Consider the following 23,697-nt stretch of genomic DNA (forward strand, 5'->3'; position numbering starts at 1 on the left):
CAAATAAAAAAAATCAATTTAAAAAATGATATTAAGATTAGGGATGAAATCTTTTTTCCGTGGGGATAGGCCCTACGGGGACTCATGCCTAATGGGGCGGGGATTCCCTACCTAAATGGGGAACATAGATTTTTAACCCCGAATGTTAAAATGGAGAAGAGATGGTGATAGCACTCCCTGGCCCAACTGTGCTTGTTGAAATATTTTATTATTTTATAATATTATTGACTTATATAAGACATTTCTTTATATGCTTTTACAACATATTAATAACTTTTTAAATATTTTGAATAATATTTAATATTTTAAATTATTAATATATTATAATATATTAGTTTTTATGTAATATATATTTTTTAAATAAATAGATCCTATCCATAAGTCACATATTTTTTTTTTAAATTTTGGTGAAGTTTTCTTATAATAAAATAAAAAATTATTTATTTATTACATTTGATTAATATGTTATAACACAGTATTATTTTATAATTAATAAATAATAAAATATATATAACGTATTACATATATTATTAGATACAAATATCAATGCACGTTTACTTAGTTTTATTTATAGAATTTATTAATTATTTTATTAGATTTGTGTGATTGTCATATAATTTCAAATAAAATAAACAATATTAATATAAAAGAATGACATAAACATATTAAAAGAAAAATTAAACCAAAGCATTGTTTATAGTTTTTTTAAAATATATATATATAATATGATAACCTTTTAGATCACAAACTATCATATTTAAGTACAAAACATTCATAATATTATTTAAAATACACATTGATGATTAAAGAATAAGCTTGTTTATTCTTAATAGAACGTAAATGTTATTATAATTTCTTAGGTAGTTACACAATCAAACTATTTATATACACACGACACCTATATATAATATATTTATAATATTTGTTGTTATTCAATATGAATATATGTATTTATATAAGTTAGATCAAATAAAAAAATAACATTTTTTCTTTTTAAATATAAATGATAGTTTTTTTTTAATAAAAATTAAGATTATGTATTATATATTATTGTTATAATGATATTTTATAATATTTAAATTTATATTAATATAAGTATTAAATATCTATTTTTGTATTAAATATTATCATAATAATATTTTATAATATTTGAATTCATATTAATATAATTAGTAAAAAAAATAAGATTATATATTATTATCACAATAGTATTTGAATTTATATTAATATAATTATTAAATGTGTAATCTTATATTAAATATATTATAACAATGATATTTTATAATATCTAGGTGCAAGCAACGTGCAATGCACGTTTGCTTAGTTTTATTTAGCAAATTTATTAATTATTTTTATGATTGTCATATAAATTTTAAATAAATAAATAATATTATATATAAAATAATTACATTAACGTATTAAAAGAAAAATTAAACAAACATTGTTTATGTTTTTTTTTTTAAATAATACAATAACATTTCAAATCACAAACTACCCTATTTAATGTACAAAACATTCATGATATTATTCAAATCACACCTCAATAATTGGAGAATAAACTTATTTATTCTTGATAGAAGATAAATGTTATTATAATTTCTTATTTAGTTACAGAGTCATGCTATTTATACACACACACGATATTTATATATAATGTATTTATTATGTAGAGTTTTAAGCGGCGAAAATACTTAATGTTTTTGTAGTGTTCCACTTTTACACCCATTTTTTTTTTGATGAATAAACCCAAACCCACTAAAAGTGCCTCTCTGTTACTACCTGAAATTCCGTTGTTGGTAATTACCAAATTAATTAAAGCATGTAAATTAATTAAAATGCGGAATGATAATTAACTGTTTACACAGAAAGCAATTCTGTCGGGATAGAATCCAAACTTGTCACGACAGGAACTGAACACAATAAATAGACAGTGCAAAAATAACCTACTCCTTGGGGCCATGCCCAGAGAATAAACCAATTAGTAAATAAAAAATGTGTACAAAAGCATTGACTTAAACAATGTAAGACTCCCTCTTAAACTATTGCCGCAATCTTGTTGTACTCTTCTCTACGAATCTAGTTTTGATGAAACGCTGATTCTCTTGAACTCCCTTCAAAGAATAGCGAGTGCACACTTCCTCCCAAAGTGAGACTTAATTAGAATTCTCTCTCGAAGATCCTTATGAACACGTTCACTATAGACACTATCTGTTTACAATGGACTAGATAGATATCCACAAGTACACTCAGCACTCTCACAAAGATTAAGGTGAACAAACTTAATCTCTACAAATAAAGACACTCTTCAAAATAACATAATGTTTACAAATATTCAAAATGGAAGAGATGAAAATTCCAAAGGCCTTGGCAATGTATTTATAGGCAGGGAAATCGTCCAAGACCATCATTTTCTGGTATATTTGAAATCAATTTGCGAATTCCTTTGATTTAGGAAATCAGCCAGCCAGATGGATTCTGTGTCGACAGAAAATGAATCAGATGAGTCAGCAATGTAATCAGTTTTATCTGGCAGAACGAATATGGTCATGTCTTTTGACCATGTTCATTTTCGACACCTTCTTTATTTCTATAATAGACATAATCCCACACAATCCTTGAATATAATCTCAAGATATTTGCACAATATATTTTTACCAAAAATTGATTATTTGTGATAAATAAGGCAACAAATATATTTACACTTAAGATATTTTAACATTACAAAATCAGCTGAAAATATTGATCATTAATCCGAAAATCAATATGGAGATATGCTACTAATTTGCTTTAAACATTTTAAAATATTTTGTCTAAATTAAAGTTTAGCCAAAAGATGATTTTACACTACCCACTTGTTAACACCGTTAATGGTACTTATTTTTGTCAAGCCACGCCAATACCCCTAGAAACCCTATTATGTATTATAGATTATTGTAATAATAATATTTTACAACATATCAATTTATATTAATATAATTATTAAATATCATATTTTGTATTATATGTTATTATAATAATGATATTTTATAATATTATAATTTATATTAATATAATTAATAAATATCTAGTTTAGTATTAAATATTATTATAATAATGATATTTTATAACATTTGAATTTATATTAATATAATTACTAAATATATATTCTAGCAAAATTTTATAAAAAATAAGATTATATTATATGTTATATATTATTATAATAATAATATTTTATAACTTTTGAATTTATATTGATATAATTATTAAATATCTAGTATTGTATTATATATTAGTATAATAATGATATTTGATTACATTTGAATTTATATTAGTATAATTAATAAATATCTGATAATATTTGAATTTATATTAATCTAATTAATAATATTTATTTTTAATTTATTTTAATAGTATATTCTATAAAACATTTGGAATATTATGTTAAAATTAACAAAATAAACGGTTCAAATTAAGAAATTGTGTTATCTACCCACTAAGAAGAGATTTAAGTAACATAATTTTATAAATTTTAATGAAGTTTATTCTTTGGTGAAGTAAGATAGTAGCTTTCTTATAATATAATAAAAAAATGAATTATTTATTACATTAGATGAAGATGTAATAACACAAGTATTATTTTGTAATTATTAAATAATAAGATATATAATATGGCTAAGTATATAAAGAAGGTAAAGTATAAGAGAGCATTAAGGGGAAGAAGAAGAAGAAGAGGAAGAAAAGGGACCGAGAGAGGATCTATTCTCAGCTCAGCTCAGGTCAGCTTTCTCTTTCTCTCTATTCTAATTCTATGCTCGCTTTGTCTGTGTCTTCTGAAATTGATTTGGACAATCGTAATCGCAGCGAGGTAGGCAGCCATGGCGTCCAAGCGGATCTTGAAAGAGCTCAAGGATCTTCAAAAGGATCCTCCTACCTCTTGCAGCGCTGGTTCGTTGAATTTTTTTCTTTCCTTCTTTCCTTTCTGTTTACCTGATCGGATTTTTCGTGGCCTCTAAAATCAACCCTTTTTGTTTTACTTAACTGTGTGTGTGTGTGTGATTTGGGTCGAATAGTTGTGTTTTTGTATCTGCATGTTAATGATTTCTCTATTTTAAATATTGCCCTTTTGATATCGAGTACAATTATTGCCCTAGATTTTCTTTTTTCATTTGACTTTTTGTGTTTGTTGAGGAAAGATTTGAGAACACAAAAGGAGAAAACGAGATATTAGAACTGATGCCTTGGAAAATTTTGAGGCAAAAGAATTTAACTGAGTAAAGCCTAGCTTAGCTTACCCCAAATTATTTGCCTGAACCGTAGGTTATTAATTTTTTTACTTTTTTTTCCGCTGATATTTATACATTTTCTCACTTAGTCCGAAGTAACCTATAACTTCGAAAGTTTTTGAAAATTATTCTGCTGATTAAAAACCTTGTCATTTTTGGACAAACTATACATACAACAAAAATATGTAGAAAACAATTGGGGCTTGATTAAATTCACTTCAATTTTTGTCTAAATAAAAGTAAAATTGTTGTTTTGGTTTTCAATTTTTTAAAATAAAATAATGTTTGAAAATCCCGTTTTTTTCTTAGAATTTGAAGTTTGTATGTAACTGTGTATATGGATATTTGAAATTTTTTAATGACTCTTTTATATAATTTTGCTAACAATTTGGAAAAGCAAAAAATATACAACAAAGGTGAATCCAAGCAAACCCTTAACATACTTGGGTTTTTTCCAAGGATTTATTTGAGAAGTCTCCATTTTTTACTACTTATACTTAGATCCTAAAAACTATTTTTAGCTCTGAAGTCCTTAACCTTTTAAGTTTATTTCACTTAGGTCCTTAGAAACCCTTTTCATCCATTGTTTCCGTCAAAAGTTGCATATTTTGCAGGTGAATAGGGTTAATTCAATCATAAAAAGTTCGTCAATGTCAAATAAACTTGTTTGCGCCTTTTAGGCATCTTGACTTACAATGTAAAGTTTCGTTTTGAATGCTTAATTAGTACTTGAAGGAATGAAGAAAAAAGTAAGTTTATTTGGCACTGCTAAATTTTTTGGATGGAAATAAACTGGCCATGTGTGAAAAGTGTAACTATTGAAGGAAAAAACTAACGGAATGAGGTTTCTGAGAATTTAAGTGATAAATTTAAAAAGTTCAGGATTTAAATGCTAAAATACTACTTTCAAGACCTAAGGGTGGGTTTGAAAAGCCAACCAATAATTGGAATTGGGTGTAACTCGGAGTAATTAATCAATTCGGTGTGTTTGTTTGACCATGTAATTACACAGTAATTATGTAATTAGACGTAATTGAAGGGTCTCAATTACACTCTCCAATTCTCATAGCCCTATGAGAATTGAGTGTAATTATATTGTGTAATTACTAACTACTATCCATTTTAAATAGTATTTATTAAATAATATTATTTTTTTGTGCAATTACTAACTGTTTTGCCAAATATAACAATAATAATTTATAAGTAATTAACACTTGACCTCCAAACACACCTTGTATATTAAAAGATAATTACTCAGATATGTAATTACTATACTAGTAATTATATTGTTGTTTCCAAACACACCCTAAGTGTAATAAGTGGTAAATGCCTGGGAGACAGTTGAAAACAAGCTAAACAACCTAATTTTATTGTTAATTTTAAAAAATAAATAAAATGTATAGTTATATGTTTTGTTTTCTTGATGATTATCAGTTAGTTCAATTGATTGCTAGGAAAACACAAAACACTAAATTGATAAATTATAGTCTCACGCTTTCACTAGTGATTTTGGCATTTCTATTTTTCTTGGTCATTTTCAATGAATTATGATTATGTATATTTATATATTTGTCATTGTTCTTTAATTTTAAACTATATTTTAGAGTTGCAATATAATGATGACACAAATTATGAAATAGAACTTGTTCCTTGTGTTGTAATATGTGGAGGATACTGAAACATAATTTTCTACAATATCAGAACTTCCTAAATATAGGGTCTCTCTTGACATAAGATTTTCTTAGTAAGTTTACAGGAAGTTTAGACCATCAGCAGCTTATTGGCAGAACAAGTTACAATTACAATTTAAAAATCACGTTCTTGGTTATAGTGCCATGGTACTATAATCTCGAAGTGATGTGAATATTTTACTGTAGCCATTCAAAGCTAATAGGGCTCTGTATGTGCAGAACCTCAGTTTCACAGCGCTTGGTTGTTGCACAGTACAGCACTTGGTCTCATGCCAAACAATGTGTTAGTTTTTATAATGTACTACAGTGAATTGCTGATCGTTTCATGAAAATTATAGTATAATTGCAGCACTGTTGTGATGAACTGTCAGCCCTTGTATCTTTTTTCTTTCTTTTATGAACTTGTAAATAACAGTACAGTCTCTCTTTTCTCACTCTTCCTTTTAACGCACTAAATTTGCTGTTTTGTGATTTGAGTTTACCCTCTGCCTAATTTGAAAATAGGTATTGGTCTTATATGTTGCGTAGTCACAAAATGTCAATATTTTGTTAGGAGTGTTTAATCTCATATGCTCAACTTGATTGTGTTTGCGTATGAATAGGCCCGGTTGCCGAAGACATGTTTCATTGGCAGGCAACAATTATGGGTCCTCCAGACAGCCCATATGCAGGAGGAGTTTTTCTTGTCACTATTCATTTTCCTCCAGACTATCCATTTAAACCACCTAAGGTACTTAAATTATGTTTTACTCTTTTTTTCTTTTTCAAGGAACAAAGTAGTGATCTCTTTTGATTGTTCTTTATTGCTTTTTATACTTTTTCCTTACCACAAGTGCCGTCGCTCTTCTTTTCCCCATATCCTTATACTGGTCCTAGGATGAAATTTAATAGTACTCTTATAAAATATATATTTCTATATATCTTGCATGTAATGTGCAACAACTGCTAAGGATTTTAAATGCCCGTGCACACAATGTTCTTGAGAGGGAAGTTGGATTAGTATAATAGTACTTGAGCTCTCACTAAATGGGGTAAAATTTTGAACTCCTCAACTGTAGTGGAAATCTGTTTGTGTACAATGGTCAATGAGTGTGAAGAAAAATCTGATAAAAAGATATTAGTGCTATCCTCCAGATTGTGTGTTTATAATCATCGACTTAGCCTCAATGTTGAACATGAAATCTGCACATAACAACAAAATATTTTGAACTTTGAGTGGGGAATATTGTGTGTTTATGCGTTGTTCTTTAAATATACCCGTAACTCTATTAATCTTGAATTCTCTGGAGATGTTTTGTGCAGGTTGCATTCAGAACAAAGGTCTTTCACCCCAATATCAACAGCAATGGTAGCATCTGTCTTGATATACTGAAGGAGCAGTGGAGCCCTGCCCTAACCATATCCAAGGTAAAATTTCTGTCACATGCACATAAAACTGTTCGATGCAACACAATTGTGAGTTCTGATGGTCCCACAGCTTCAGGGCTAGAGAGCAATGATGAGTTTGCATTGCCCCACAGTCACAGTTGGTTCTAAAGACAAATCTGCTCCAATTCAGTGTATATAGGTTTCAGTCATTTAAAGTTTACAATGTCTATGGCATAACCCTGTCTAGACTTAGACTATATTAGTGGGTGGACCATCACATTCATGTGCTCCTTCATTTATTACATAAAACTTGGAAATAAGTCTTGCCGCTGGCTCACAGGAAATAGAGTTTGGTCAATAATAACTCACTTGATCATGATATTAGAATAAAGAGAGAGTTGGAATCAAATGCTAAGTGTAGTTTTGAAGAACTTCTTATACATTCAATTTTCAGGTGTTGCTTTCCATATGCTCATTGCTGACCGATCCCAACCCCGACGACCCGTTGGTGCCCGAGATCGCCCATATGTACAAAACTGATAGGAATAAGTATGAGACAACTGCAAGAAGCTGGACTCAGAAGTATGCTATGGGTTAGTAGTATGTTGCTAAGGCTGTGTCTTGAGGGGTGGGAGTGTCTTTTTCCACATCACTATTATTCTTCTGATTAACATTGTATGAAAGAAATTATTGGCCAGCACCAGCAGCAGCAGCAGCCAATCCTTTTGAGTAAGATGTGTGAAAAAAACATGGTCTGTTCTTCTCATAACTGGACCTTGAGGGAAATAGATTCTGAATTCTGCCCTTCTTAGAACACAACTGCATTAATCGATTTGTATTATGCTAAATTATATTTAATTTTGAATTACTTGTTTATCATTCTCTCCTTGAAAAACTGTGACAACACCCTCTTATATATGTCACTTTCATTTGACTATGCCAACAAACATATCCAAATTTGTGTACAATTGAAATAATCTTCATGTCATATATATCTGAATTATTATATGATATTACCCTTTGAATTATTTGTCCTTGTCACAGTCTACAGAGTTTTGACAACTAGAAAAGAACTAAATTACAAACTTCAATTGTACTATCTCTTACGGCCCAATCTGATTATGCCTTTTTTAATTAATTGGGCCAAGCTGCTTGGCCCAAATTAACTGATTTGGTTGGACTTCTAAACACGCCTAATTGAACAGAAAATTGGGTTATAAAAATCAGAGTTTGTTTTCTCCTATTATCAGCGAATCGAAACTTAAATGGTACTTTATCTGATTGCAGAAATAGTTCAATTTTAGCTGATTTATGAGAACTGTTTTGGGTAATTTCAACTTGTAGCCTTGTACTGCTCTATCTAACACTCAAAGTTTCAGCAATTTTTCTTCTTTTATTGGGAAAATCGAAAATACGTCAGAAAATTCAGACTGGGGGGCCATTTTCTGGCCCATCTCCCAAAAAAAAAACAGAGAGAAGGGTTTTTTTTTTTTTCCAAAAATATATATTTGACTGGGGCTTTGGTCTACACAAAAACAAAGCTACATAAAGAGTGGAGTTCAAAAAGACAGAAGAGAAAATAAAATAAACTCCAAAATATACAAATTGCACCTTAATAACTATAATGATCTAAAAATGTTATGCAAGTAGGCTTGTGGTGAGAGAATCAGACCCAAGTGGGTATTCTGCTGAGCTTAGATGAGTTTTTGTCAATATCTTCTTCTTCTTCTTACAAAGAGACAAACCATGTGATAGGGCTATAAAAACCCTAAAGTGATAAGCCTATTGTTTTCCTCTTTCTTAACCATTTTTGTCTAATTTCTTTTTCATTTATGGGGTGCTTTTTTATATACATATTTTAATATTAAAGCAAAAAAAAAATGACTTAAACAAGTGTGATTCTAAGACAAAGCCAAATAGAGTAGGTCCTAGGCCATTTTAGGGACACTAATTTTTACTTCTTTTGATTCTGAGATTTTGATAATCTTCTTTGTAAGCTTTTAAACAACAAAGGGAACCTTTTCCCATTTCATTTATCACTATTCTATCGCTTAAGGCTTTGAAAAGAAAAGGTATCTAATACTCTCTCTGGCTAATGAAAAAATTAATGCCTTTTAATGTTTTGAGTCAAAGTCAAAACTATTATGGACAAACGTTCAACGTTGCTATTGGGACCAAAACAAGGCTACTCTAACTCTACTACTACAATGTAAGCATGCAATATCCTTAATGAGTATTGTAAGATTATTTTATGATTAAGAATAAGATTATTCAAATCTCACGTTGGCATTGCGTTAACACTTTAATCTTTAAAAAGTTGGTAATTAGTAAAGGGTGCTCATTTTATGGAAGAAAAAAAAAAAGAAGTTAAATTGTGTAAGGAAAAAATAAAGAGATTGTAGACTTATTTTATGATAAAAAAAATGATTAAAATCCCATGTTGGCATTGCATTAACATTATGATCTCAAAACTAAAAAAGAAAAAAAAATTGTAATTAGTAAAGGGTACTCATTTTTATGAAAGAAAGTGGCTAATGAGTATTGCAAGATTATTTTATGATAAAAAAAAGATGATTAAAATCCCATGTTGGCATTGCATTAACATTATAATCTCAAAACTAAAAAAGAAAAAAAAAGATTGTAATTAGTAAAGGGTACTCATTTTTATCAAAGAAAGCGAGTGATAAGTATTGTAAGATTATTTTATGATAAAAAAAAAAAGATGATTAAAATCCCATGTTGGCATTGCATTAACATTATAATCTCAAAATTAAAAAAGAAAAAAAAATTGTAATTAGTAAAGGGTACTCATTTTTATGAAAGAAAGTGACTAATGAGTATTGTAAGATTATTTTATGATAAACAAATATGATTCAAATCCCATGTTGGCATTGCATTAACATTTTATTGTGAAGAAAAAAAACCCTAACCAGTGTAAGAAAAAAAAAAGATTGTATGATTATTTTTTCTTTATGATAATAAAAGATTATTAAGGGTGCTCATTTTAAGGGAGAAAAACAAAATATTTAATAGTGTATTAGGTAATAATAACAAGAATTGAAGCAATGTATGGTGAAATAATTAAAACAGCTTTAGAGAAAATGTGTTCAAGTGAGTGCTAAACAACCCCAAAAACTACAAAAAGAGATTGGTTTAAATATGTATAAATTTATCAAACCATGCTGTGTGGTCTTCTGCGTATTCTAAGAGGCTGTGTTCCCCATAAATAAATACAAAAGAGAAAAAAAAATAAAAAAGAAAACCAAAATGTATTTAGCTTAGTTGTATCTCTATCTCAGTTGTAATTTCTTATTATTATTAGTAGTTTAATTTTCTTATATGGGACACTGTGATTTCTGTCATTTTATGTCTAACACCGTTGCATTTGGAGTTTTTAATCAAAAGAAGACTGACCCATCTTTTTTTAAGAGAATTACTATCATTGGTGCCCAACATATATAGGTGGCATATCGTTTTTCGTGCAATGTAACATCGGGTATCACTTATTTAAATTTAATAAGTATTATGAAGTATGACTAACCAATAATGAGATGTCACTAACCAATCATGAGATGTCACTTCATGTGGTGCTGGACATTTTAAGGTGTCAAATAACAACACTCTTACCGTTTCTGGTGTAATCAAATATCGGGTACCATTTATTTGAATTTAACAAGTATTACGATGTATGACTAACCAATAATGAGATGTCACTTCATATGGTGTTGGACATCTTAAGGTGTCAAATAACAACACTCTTACCGTTTCTGGTGTAATCAAATATCGGGTACCACTTATTTGAATTCAACAAGTATTACGATATATCGCTAATCAATTATGGAATGTCACCTCTTGTAGTGTTGAACATCTTAAAATGCTAAATAACAACAATATTTTTTTAACTATGCCAATTTTAAAATTTGCACGTGGGAACTTTTTTTTATGATCCAAAAATAGAGTTTTAAAAAAAACTAATCAAAGTTAAAAAAGAAAGACAGAAAGAAGAGGCTCTTGCCCGGCAAAGAAGTCGTGCCCACGAGTTGGAAAGGGCTTTTGGCCCCATAAAATCAGGCCTTACTTTAATCCAATTACTGTCCTTTCTCTCTTAATGAAGACAAGAGTGACACAATCACAAACCCAAAATCCCACTTAACATTTTTCAATTATCAATTATTATCACATATTTATATATAAATATTTAGTATTGGGATGATGTGGCCATTGTCGAATGGTCGCCACATGGATGCCTAGGTGGATTTAGTCTCCACTTTTATTACTTTATAATTATTATGTTAAAAGAGAGAAGAAAAAAAACATATATGATGGAATCTCAATCATTTCTTCATCATTGATCAAGTAGTTTACTATTGGATTTTTAGCATAAAATAAATGTTGTGTGTTTTTTTTTGTTGGTTGTTGTTTGGTAATTCGGTCTTAAGTTCTAGAGTTTAAAAAATAATAACAATTAAGTGTTGGATTAAAATCCAATTATGGGCACTTATGTATTAATGTATTATGCTATTATAAAGTTTAATATAAAATAAAGTGACTAATTATGGTATAAGTATCATATGGTATTAATATGTCATGGAATAAATGTGTAGAAGTCATAAGACATATTTATAATTTGATGAGGGGTTAAATTATAAATAACCAAAATTGGTATTATTATTAGTTAATATATACGGTTGTGGTCCCTAAGAAACAGAACAACTCGTATTCTCTCATTCCCCATCACAGAGAAAAGTTGCTTTCTTGGAAGATCACAACTCTCTCTGTATCATCTCTAACAATGACTTCAGGTTAGTACTTCCGTTCTTGTGTTTATCTTCTTCTTTAATTTAGCAAATGATCTATAGAATTATGATTTATGATTTCTCATATATGCATTTACAGTGACATAATTTTGGATTATGTGTTGGAGATTATTGTTTGTTCATGTTATATGAGTGCATTAGAAATTCTAACATTAAGTCTATTTAGATAATATTTTTATGAATAATTTTGATATTTTTCTAAATATTATACACCTCTATGAGCACTCCCAGTGGGAGCTCTACTCTATTTCTCAAAATATCTCATTAAAATCCCACTTTTTCAATTTTACATCACACTTTTACATTACATCACATATCAATTTCTTTATATTTTCTTTTACATTATTTAAATATCATATTTATAAATATTATTTATTAGTTAAAATCAAAGAAAAAAAAAACTAATGGGAGAGAGAAAGGAAAAAAGATGAAAAAATATATTTACGTTCACCTTTGATGCTTAGTTACATCTAACTTTGCAATTATTGGTGTTTGTGATAAGGTATTTTACCTAAACATTTAGAGCATCTAATGGCGAATGATTTTAAGCCATTAGCTTTTTTTTTTTTTTTTTCTTTCATATCGACTTCTTTTTGGGACTGCTCTAAATATATTTAGATATCATATTGGATATAATTTTAAAAAAAAAAAAAAAAAAAAAGAAATTTACTCGTAAACAAAGAATTTTATGAATTTATAGAACTCAAAATTTGATTGCCAAAAAAAAAGTATTTTGAGGGGGTAAATTATCAATAAGAATAAAACTCAAGGACATTTATGTCAAAATCCTTTTACTATATTATTAAGTCTTATTATAATTAGTTTATCATTGGTTTCAACTTGACCCATTGCTTATTTCTTGATTGGCCAATAGAATTTAGATATATATATATATATACACACACATTGTGGCCACCAAATCCTAAGAACCTTTTTAACCCATTACAATACATGCTTCACAATCATTCATTGTAATTATACTAATGGGATTATTAAATTCACTTGAGAAGTTCATGTAATTGCACATGTTCTTTCTAACATTTTTCTAAGATGCTCTATATCTATGTATATTCATTATATATATATAATATGGAATGTCCCCATCAAATTTGGGTTCATGGATTTGGTGCCCAAAATTCTCTTATGCTAGATAAAGACCTTAACAAATATTATCAACTCATGAAAGAGGACTTGCATTTAAAGTTAATAAAACTTTCTTTAATTGTACAATAAATGCTTTGAGAGAGAGAGAGAGAAAAAGAAACATAATAAAAGACAGTTGAAATTAAGAAAACTTGGTGTGGTCCAATAAAGCCCAACAAGTAGAGAAAAAAAAACTATATAGTGAAGAAGAGAAGTTGATGAGAATTAATGTCAAAAATGAGCATTGAACCTAACCCATTAAAGATTTCAAAACATACATTCCAAAACTTGTTAATGTCTCCTAATATTGCCTACCTAAACCCTCCAAAAACCCCCTAATTTCAGGGCTTTAGGACCACTTTTTGGTGTACAAAATACTCAAATAACTTTATATTGTTCCTCAAAACTCAATAATAAGATGATTTTTTTTAAAAAAAAAAAACTTTCTATCTGCCAAAGTCCAATTGAAATAAATAACATCCTGTCTAGATATATATTTTTTAGCTGGGATTTTAATTGATATTATACAATTATTTGGTGAGAGTAATGACTTGGATTAAATGAGTCCCATAGCAATAACAATTTCCTCCTTTTTTGAATATTGGAAAAAATATACATTTATTTATTATATTATATTCTACATTAGATGGATGCCACGTCATCTTCACATGAAAAGTACACGTGTCTGTTAAGGACTGTTTGGTCTTTCTAGCTTTTCATTACTTGCTTTTGAGTTACAATACATCAGTAGGGTTTGTTAAATCATAATTATAATTATTGACCATGCCCACTCCCAAAAAATACATATATTAAAATTATTTAAAAAAAACATACACCATTGTTTTCTATTTAAAATATTAATTTGAAAATATTGTTTGAATATTAAAATGATGTGTTTTAAAAAAGTTTAATTGGTTAGTTATATTTTTAGTGAAAGAAAAAGAAAATGTCTTGTGATGAGTAGCAGTGGCATTCGAATCCTAAGTGACAAGAACATTTAAATACAAAAACGGGAATAAAAGCTAATTTGTCAATAGTAAAAGAAGAATAAAATCTGATTAGAGGAGTGAAATAAAATAATAAAAAAATTAAAAATGAGAAAAACAAGTAATATTTAAAGGAATATACTTATTTAATACTCTATATTTCATTGAAAAATAGTTTTCGTACCCTTTAAAATGAAAAATTCCTATCTTGATAAAATAAATTCATAATACTCAAATTACCCTCACTTATAACCACATAAATTTGTCATGTTTATCTTTCTTTTATTATTAAATTGATTTTAAAATTAAAAAAACTAATTGAAAGTATATATTTATGCAAAGGGGCTAGTATATGATAAATGTATATATATAAATTCATATAATTGTAGATTTATTAGATACCCATCTTGTTCTCTATATATAAATCTTTATTTTTCATTTATTAATTTAATTTAATTTAATTTATTTTTATTAAAAAATATTTTTTACATTTCAAAATCAATTTAATAAAAAAAATAGAACCAACTATAACATGACATACGCCATAATATTTTAACTTCTTATTACTTAATAATTATAATTGAGGGTAATTTAGGTATTACTATTTTTTATTGATTTTATAAATACAAGATACTTGATAAAAAAATTCTTATTAGAGATTACTAAAAACTATATCTCAATAAAAAACATAGTATCAAAGAAGTGTATTCCTAATATTTAATTTAGTTTAAAGATAAAGAAACATTTTTTTTTCATTATATTTAAAGATGCATTCTCTTTTATATGGATATTGGCAGGTACTTCCAAAAATTTAGGATGATAGTAAATAATTTAGAATAGGAACACACATAAATAACAATATGATACTCAAAATTTGTAAATAACATTCACACTTAATTTATTAATATGATCTCATTTTTAGTAAATAATTTTAATTAGTTCACTCTTACTCAATGCATGTATTTTTGTAGTTCTATTAGTAAGGATACCCTATTTTTAGTAAATTTACACCCTAAATTTTTCTCATTTCATCATTTTTAATAATTAATTTATTAATTACATATATACACTTGAGCTGATATTAATATTCTTACATTATGTTCCTATTATACGTAGTGCAACACTTATAAATCAAATTATTAATTTTAATAAATCAAAATTATACAAAATAAATAAAAATATGTGTTTCTCCATATTATTATTATTATAATAGTTTTAACATATATAATATTGTATGTCAATCTAAGAAATAATATAGTATATGTGTGGAAAAATATTTTTAATTTTTGTTAAATATGTGAATAAATCTTAAAAGTTTAATATAAGATAGAGATTTCTTATTATTATTTAAAAAAAAAAAGGCAATAAGAGAGGGGCAAAAAAAGTATTGTTCATTATTTGATGGAAAAATACTATTTTGGACCTGGTGTTGTGCAAAAGTTACCGATCATATACTTTATTTTGTTAAATGATAATCCAGATCCTGTGTTTTGCAAAATAGAATAAAAAAACCCTGAATTTGATTTTGGTCAATTTTTTTAAATATAACTAAAATACTCCTAAGTTTTATAAATTAATGAATTATTTAAATAATAAACAAAATATAGTTTCCGATCAATAACTTTTACACAACACAACATCTAAAATGTTATTCACCCTTATTTGACATCAAACCTTATATCAAGGAGAGAAAAAAGGTAGAAAAGTGTGATTGTGTAAATAGAAAATTGGGAATAAATTGTTATAGTTAGTGGCTCCAACTTCCAAGAGGGCCTAGAACCTAAGTATACAAATTAAGAACTAATTAATCAAGTACGTTTTGTTTGTTAGTTTCTTATCATATATTAATTAGATTACATGTTTGTGATCATTTGTTTATACTTAGCTTTGACCTAGATTTTGTCTTTTGTCCTTGGATAATGGCCTATATTTTTTAATTTATTTATATGTACTTAGAGACAGTTTGTTAATTTCCTTAGTATTCACCACTGCTTAATACTACTACTACTACTATTATTTATTAAATCAAAAGTACAATTGACCGTTGCTTGGTAGGTAGTCATACTTGTAATCTTTCTTTTTAACTAGCTAGCTCTAACAAGGATTAAAAAAAGACCTTAAGGAAGAGCTAGTTGTCTTATTGAGTCTTCTAAAAATAGATTATAGTGAGTAAGAAAGTTCGTGATTAAAATTTAAGCATAATATTAAACATTATTGTAAAGAAAAATAAACAAACTAGTTAGCTTTATGAAATCGAGCTTTCAATATATGACTACTCATACACTTCTCCAAGCTAAAGGGAAAAAAAGAAGAAGCAATTTATAATAACTTTTCAATATATGACTACTCATACTCTAACTTTATTATACATGGAGAAAACTATATATATTAACATGTATCCTATAGTGATCAAATTTAAGGGTAAATTTTGTCTTGATTCTATTGTTTGCAAACTATTTAAAATTAATTCATGAAAGCAAACAACAAATAAGGCTACTAGCAATTTGCCTCCAACTTAAAATATAACAATTTTTTTGTTACTTAGCCATTCTTGTCCACTGCACACACTTATTATATATATATTGAGAGTTTCTTAGTTACGAACATTATTTTTGCTCCTATCATAAGGATATTTTCTGTTTTCGATACTTAGATAAATTATAATTTTTTTTTGTATGACAGCGTACATGATAGTTATAGTATGCATCCCACAAATTTTCAAGAAATTCCAATGAATTTCTAGTGTCGAAATCAGAGTTCATTCACACGTGTAAAAAAATCAAGCACGCGTGAAAACTGACTGTTTAAACTCTAATTTCGGCACCATAAATTATTCGGAATTTCATAAATATTAATAGGATGCATATTATAATTATAATATACGTCGTTATACAAAAAAATATTGGGTTATAATTTTTGAAGTACCAAAAATAAAAAACGCTCCTATGATAGGGGCAAAAGTGTTGCCCCTACCTAAAAAATTCTTATATATATGTATAGGGTTTGACTAAAGTCTTTATAGGGCCATAATTTTTTTCTAGATGTCATAAACTATGAAGATTCTTTTGAGTAATATTTATGTTTCTCCACATTTTGACTCTCTTCAAATGGCTAATTTTTGTTAATTGAGTTTAAATAAAATGAAATGTGAAAATATATAAGAGTTTCTTTTTCTATTTTTTTAATAATAATAATAAAGAGAAACATATCCCAAAAAAGATGAGAAGTAAACTAGTTAGAGCACAACAATCTAAAATAGTAATTTTGAAGCACCCATAGCCATCACAAGACCAAACCATTTACATTGAATTGTGTTGGTGTTAAACATTCATGTCTTGATGTCTTTTTATTAAAGCCACATCTATTGAATTCTACCCATAACCATATCACTCAAGAATATATTTATATATATATTTGAATAATAATAATAATATGGACATGAAAATTCAATCACATATATTAGAGTAGAATTTACTGCATTAGACCATCAATTTTATACCAAATTTGGCAAAAAGAAAAAAAATAGGTAATGATATATTTGGATGCAAATTTATTAAAAAAAAAGTCAATAAAGTCATTTGATTTTTATTGAAAATGTATAAAATAAATATTTAAATAAATAAAAAGTTAAAAACATTTAATTAACAAATGGTATTGATTAGTGGCAAAAATGTAAAGTTTATTAATTAGTGGTAAAAGAGAAAATTAAAAATGTACAATACACACATTTTGCAAACATTATTGGAGTCGCATTTTTTTAAATATGCCAAAATATAATAATACACTATTATTATAACACTCCATCGGAGAATGTGAGAAAATATAACAATACACTACGCTAGAGATATTCTTAAAAAATATATTATATTATTATGTGTAAAATTTTGGTATATATTTTATGATAGATGCAAATTAATATTGTAAATAAGATAATTATTTAGCATAATAAATAGTATTTCTATACTTATTCTATAACTAGGTAGAAACAATGTGCAATGCACGTTTGCTTAGTTTTAAAATTGTAAATATTGTTAATTTTAATAAAAAACAAGCTCACTGTTTTAATATATATATATAATAAAATGAATTATAGTTCTATAGTATATATAAATATTTATATCAATAATTTCTATATATATGGCATCTAAACACAATATTGACATAGATATATATATATTTACATGACTAAATAACACATATATAAATTACAATAATACTTAAAAAGAAATTAATAATATAAATAAAATAAGAATAGAAAAAGTCATAATCTAGATCGTAGTATACATACATAAACTATTTTTAGTTTCTAACGTATCTCGCAATGTCATTTGGTGAAGAAAAAAAGCTTCAATTACTTGATAAAAAAACAAACTATTACACAAATTTATAAGATAAAAAAATGATATGTATGTCTTTATTATTTTTAAATAAATATGATTTAATTATCTAAATTATTATAAAATATCTTTAAAATATCATATTTTAATTAATTAATTTTTGTTTAAATTTATGTTTGTTCTCGTTTTTGAATTTGGCAATGACAACAAGACATTATATATTATATGTTTAATATAATATTAATATTATACGTGGATTTTAAATTCAAGTTTGTCGATAGTATAGTATAGTAGATTATATTATATTATATTATATTATATATGATATTATTCTAATACGTGAAATTTAAGTTTAATTAAATTTTATTTAAGTTATAAAATTTATAATTTTATTATTTTTAAATAATTATTATTGTAAAATATCTTATTTTAATTTGTTTAATTATTTATTTATTTAATTTTATTTAAGTTTAAGTCATGTTTACAATCTATATTAAATATAAAAATATTCCGTTAAAGTTAACTGAAAAAAATAAAAAACGGTTAAAATCAATCATTTTCATTATCTTCGTACTTTTAATATAGAATTTCATAATCTTATAAATAAAATATATTATTTATTAATTACATTATGCCTGAATTACGTATTATACATAGATTTATATTTATATATAAACAGTAAAACCATTCGGTATTATTTTATTTTATTTTTACTTTACTATAAATTAAGTTTTATTATTATGAATATTTTGTTATTATTAGTGTTATCCCAAAAAATTGGAGATCGATGACGTGGCAATAGAGGTGACAAGTGGCAGTACATGGTCCGAAAAAGACACATTAAATAGTCAATAAATACATTGACTCCTCAGAGTTGTAATAAAGTGACTTGGCTTAGGAGTAGCTCAGTAAGCCATGTTAGACGAGATGTGCCATGTTAGACCAGAGTGCCATGTTAGACCAGAGATACCATGTTAGACGAGATATGGCATGTTAGACCAGTGTGCCATGTTAGACGAGATATGGCATGTTAGGCCAGTGTGCCATATTAGACCAGAAACATGGCATGCTAGACCAGAGTGCCATGGTAGACCAAAGGAGTGCGTGTCCTACCAGCCAAGTGCGTGACTGTCCAGTAGAGGTATGGCCGACCAGAAGGTGATATTCATCAACCAGGTAGAACAGACTACGTCAAAATTCCCAGAAACGGCATCAACAAGAATCGGTCTTGGCATACGCGGGAATCTCTCATTCTTTCCACAAATTGGGTGTTCTGTTAAATTATGAATATTTTTGTAATTTAAATATAATAAATATAATGAAATATCCCGATTCTAGGGGAGAGCAGGTGTATAATCCTAAACCTATAAATATATGGCTGATGGGATGAGGAAAGGGCTTATTCTTTTGAGACTTTTGGGGAAATTTTGGGTCTGAGTTTTCTAGAGAGAGAAAGTGCTTGTATCTGAAAGAATTCTTGTATTCTTGTAATCTGTACTGAAGAAACTCAGTTGGCTCAGTTCATCTGATCTTGAGTACAGATCTATAATCACAACTCTAAGTGGATTAGGTTATTACCAACATATTGGGGCTGAACCACTATAAAAATTGCGTGTGTTATTTACTTTCTTTTCAAAATCGTCTGTGTCGTTTTATTTCTCTTGAAGGTTTTATCGTTTTTTACGTTCTCACGTCGTTGGCCAAAAACGCGGTCAACATTTTGGTGCTTTCATTGAGAGCCTGAAGAGAAAGACAGACGGTCCCTGAAGTCATATGGCACCTAAGAACACCAATGCGGCCTCCAAGAAGACAAGCTCCTCTAAAGAGCCTGCTAGATCAGAAGGTCCTAGCCCACAAGACCATGAGAATGAGCCTAGAGTCGTGCTTGAGGACGTGACTCCAGAAGTTGAAGAGCTCCAAGAAGCCATGAGCGCCTTCCAGGAGGAGATGGCACAATTCCACGCCAGGCAGGAGGCGTTTGCTGAAGAGATGACCAGGCAGAGAGCTGTGTTAGAGCAGCAAAGACGTGATATGGAGGCCAGAAGCGAGGAGCTCAAACAACAACAAGAGGAGGTCAACCGGAGACATCGTGAAGCAGCACTTGCTCTAGAAGCAGCTACCCAGTTGGCCCAGGCCAATGCCAAAGATGCAACCGGAGTGGCAACCACCCCAGGAGCAAGGACCACAGAAGCTGGTCGTTAGAACAATGATAGACCAAGGGGGGGTGGTAATAACCCACCTGGTCGTGAGGAGGATGGAGTCCGATCGCACACTGCCTCAACCCAAAGAGAGCACTCTAGAACTCCCTCCAAAAGTCACTGATCGGGTAGTAAGAAGACTCCACCTGGGCATGAGCAAAATAAAGCTCCTCGAGAGAAGAGGACTTCACAATTCAAAGATGGGCATGGTCGTGATGAGGCTGATAGTCATCACACCGACCAGTCAAAGGAAAAGGAGGACCATGACCAACAAGGAGGATAAAACTGCCCAGAGCGCGCCAAGAAGCCTCCACTGCACCCCGACCAGCAGCGTAGCAGGAGGGAGGAAGTCCCGCGTAGTAAGCCCTCTGGGAGATCGAAGAGTACGGTGTTCGATTGGGCAGGAGAGCATGCTTCTCAGAAGGATCTAAGGGATGTTATCACCAACAAGAGGAGGACTATCCTGGTCGAAGGGCAAGATCTGGACCGCCCTGCTAGTCAAGTAGAAATACTTGATGGTGGCGCACCGGATGGTAATGCCCAACCAGGCGGTCAAGACCTTGGAACCTCATCAGTTGCACCAGCCATCCAAGCCCAGCTTGATATGCTAACAACAGCGGTTCAAGGTCTAACGAAACGACCCTTTGCGATCGATCCAGTAGACCACAGGAGTGGCAACCCATTCTATGCTCGAATTAGAGCAGCCCAGCCATCGACAAAATATAAAGCACCGGTTCTGCTAGTATATACAGATAAGGCAGATCCCATCAGACATGTTGGGAAGTTTGAGGACCAGATGGAAATGCTCGGAGTGAGTGATGACTATCGGTGTAGAGTCTTCCCCACCACATTGACGGATACTGCCCAGGAATGGTATTGGAAGTTTAAGCCAAACTCCATTACCTCTTGGGAAGCATTCAGGAAGGAGTTTTGTAGACAATTTAGCACTGCCCGGACTCCACCAGTTTATGCCAACCACTTGGCAGATATCAAACAAGGAAAAGATGAGTCTCTAAAGAACTATATACAGAGATTCATAAGAGAAGCCAATAGAGCAACTGCTGTAGGAGACGAGGGGAAGATGGTTGCCATATCCGCTGGGATAACTTATCGGAGTCCTCTATGGGACAGTATACATAGAAATCCAATTTCAACACTTCAACAATTTCTTGACCGGGCGGACAAATATATGAAATTGGATGATGCAATAGAGAAAGAGGAGAATGACATAAACAATCCGGGCAGATCAACTGACTCTCCTAGTGATGGTGGAAAGAAACGTGGAAATAATGGGGCTGACCACCATGAGGAAAAGAAAGCAAAGTTGGATTCAAGTGAAAAGCCAACCAAGTATGAGCCTCAATTCACTAACTACACCACTCTCTCGACCAGCCGAGCAGAGATATATCTTGCTAGTCATGAAGAGGTTCCCTACAAGAAGCCTCCACCCATCAGGAAAGAGATGAGGAAGAGAGATATGAATAAGTTTTGTCGTTTCCATGGAGATTATGGTCATTACACGAATGAATGCAATCACCTCAAGGACGAGATAGAATTTCTTCTCCGGTCGGGCAAGTTGAGGAAGTACCGGGCAAAGACACCCCAAGGAGAAGGAGGTAGCAGCAACTCTGGTCTCAAGTGACAAAGATCTCCACCCTTGCAGCCCGGACCTGTGGACTTTACCGTAGACACTATATGTGGAGGTCCACACTTGGCTGAGGAGAGCAACGAAGCAAAGGAGAAGTATGCTGAGCAGAAGTGCTAGGATTAGAAATCACTGGAGTGGCGAGCACCGAAGGATATATTATTTTTAAATACCACTTTCAGAGTGGTAGCTTGATTTCGAGTTGTTAGATTTGTTATTTAAGTTTGGTTTATGAGCTGGTTATTTTCTAACCAGTCATTTTATTTTTGAACAATTTTGGTTGTTTAAGACTCGTTATTAGACATGTTTTGTCCATTTTAATTTACGAGTAATAAAAGAGACTACGCGCAGCGTGGTCGATTCTTGCTACAAATATGCATGTGTGTTAGTTATCCGAGCAGTGTTCAACTGGTCGGTAAAATCAAACAGTGTTCAACTGGTCGATACGTTCAAGCAGTGTTCAACTGCTCAAATATTTTCCATATATTCAATGTGTTTCACGAGTAATTAACTACTCGAACAGATTCTGTCAAGTAGCAAGTGACTAAAGATCTTTCAACCCTCAATCACCTGGGGGCACATGGGGTATACTGGTATATAATTTAACACAGGCAATAAGAGCACGAGTTAATATATCTGTTTTTAGGCTGACTTGTAAATTTTCGAAATCCGAAAAGGCCATTAAGCTAACTTGCTTGACAAAGCTTAAGTAACTTGGAATTTTTAAAATTTCAAGTTAGGAGCAGATATTCGTGTGACAATAAACGTTATGCTCATAAAATGGTAGAGCAATAAGAGTGTGAGAAAATATACTTAGTATGGACTTATGAAATGTCTAGAATTTCTAAGTTAGAAAACTAAGCACTCATGCGAAAATATAAGGCATACACCAGAGTGACTTTACTATTCGCAAAAAACTTATAACTTTTTAATTCTAGAGTATACTTAGAATGTTTTAAGTTAACAAAAAAAAATAAAGTATAAATGCCAACAACTTAGCTATACAAAAATACAGAGTAAACTACTAGCCAGGTACAAGTTTAGCTGATCAGGTGCAAAGATTTCCTGCTCAGGAGAGCAGATACAACTTCCCTGGTCGGCTAAGCATGTATCACCTATTAACTTCCCTGGAGTGAATCAAACAAATGCATGCAAAGTAAATACTACATAGTGAAAAATTGTCTTTGAGAGGAGAAGTCAAGTTTTCACCAAGATTGATTGAGAGAAATCAATCTCTCAAGATAATTATG

General features: G+C 29.6%; 1 protein-coding gene across 1 annotated transcript; it reads left to right on the plus strand.

The window, feature by feature from the left end:
• The first annotated feature begins 3,615 nt into the window (after positions 1 to 3,615).
• LOC133778554 (ubiquitin-conjugating enzyme E2 10) lies at positions 3,616 to 8,200 on the plus strand. The gene is made up of 5 exons (XM_062218523.1): positions 3,616 to 3,755; positions 3,841 to 3,924; positions 6,556 to 6,683; positions 7,256 to 7,360; positions 7,776 to 8,200. Exons 2-5 carry the CDS (start codon positions 3,855 to 3,857, stop codon positions 7,917 to 7,919), a joined length of 447 nt encoding a protein of 148 aa, XP_062074507.1. The 5' UTR covers positions 3,616 to 3,755; positions 3,841 to 3,854; the 3' UTR covers positions 7,920 to 8,200.
• The last annotated feature ends 15,497 nt before the right edge of the window (positions 8,201 to 23,697 follow it).

The sequence above is a fragment of the Humulus lupulus genome, chromosome 5 (assembly GCF_963169125.1).
Source record: "Humulus lupulus chromosome 5, drHumLupu1.1, whole genome shotgun sequence".
Lineage (NCBI taxonomy): Eukaryota > Viridiplantae > Streptophyta > Magnoliopsida > Rosales > Cannabaceae > Humulus > Humulus lupulus.

Coding starts and splice junctions, on each gene's coding strand:
- LOC133778554 (XM_062218523.1), top strand. CDS start 3,855: ATGGCGTCCAAGCGGATCTTGAAAGAGCTCAAGGATCTTCAAAAGGAT. Junction 6,684..7,255: donor ATCCATTTAAACCACCTAAG/GTACTTAAATTA, acceptor TGTTTTGTGCAG/GTTGCATTCAGAACAAAGGT. Junction 7,361..7,775: donor CTGCCCTAACCATATCCAAG/GTAAAATTTCTG, acceptor TTCAATTTTCAG/GTGTTGCTTTCCATATGCTC.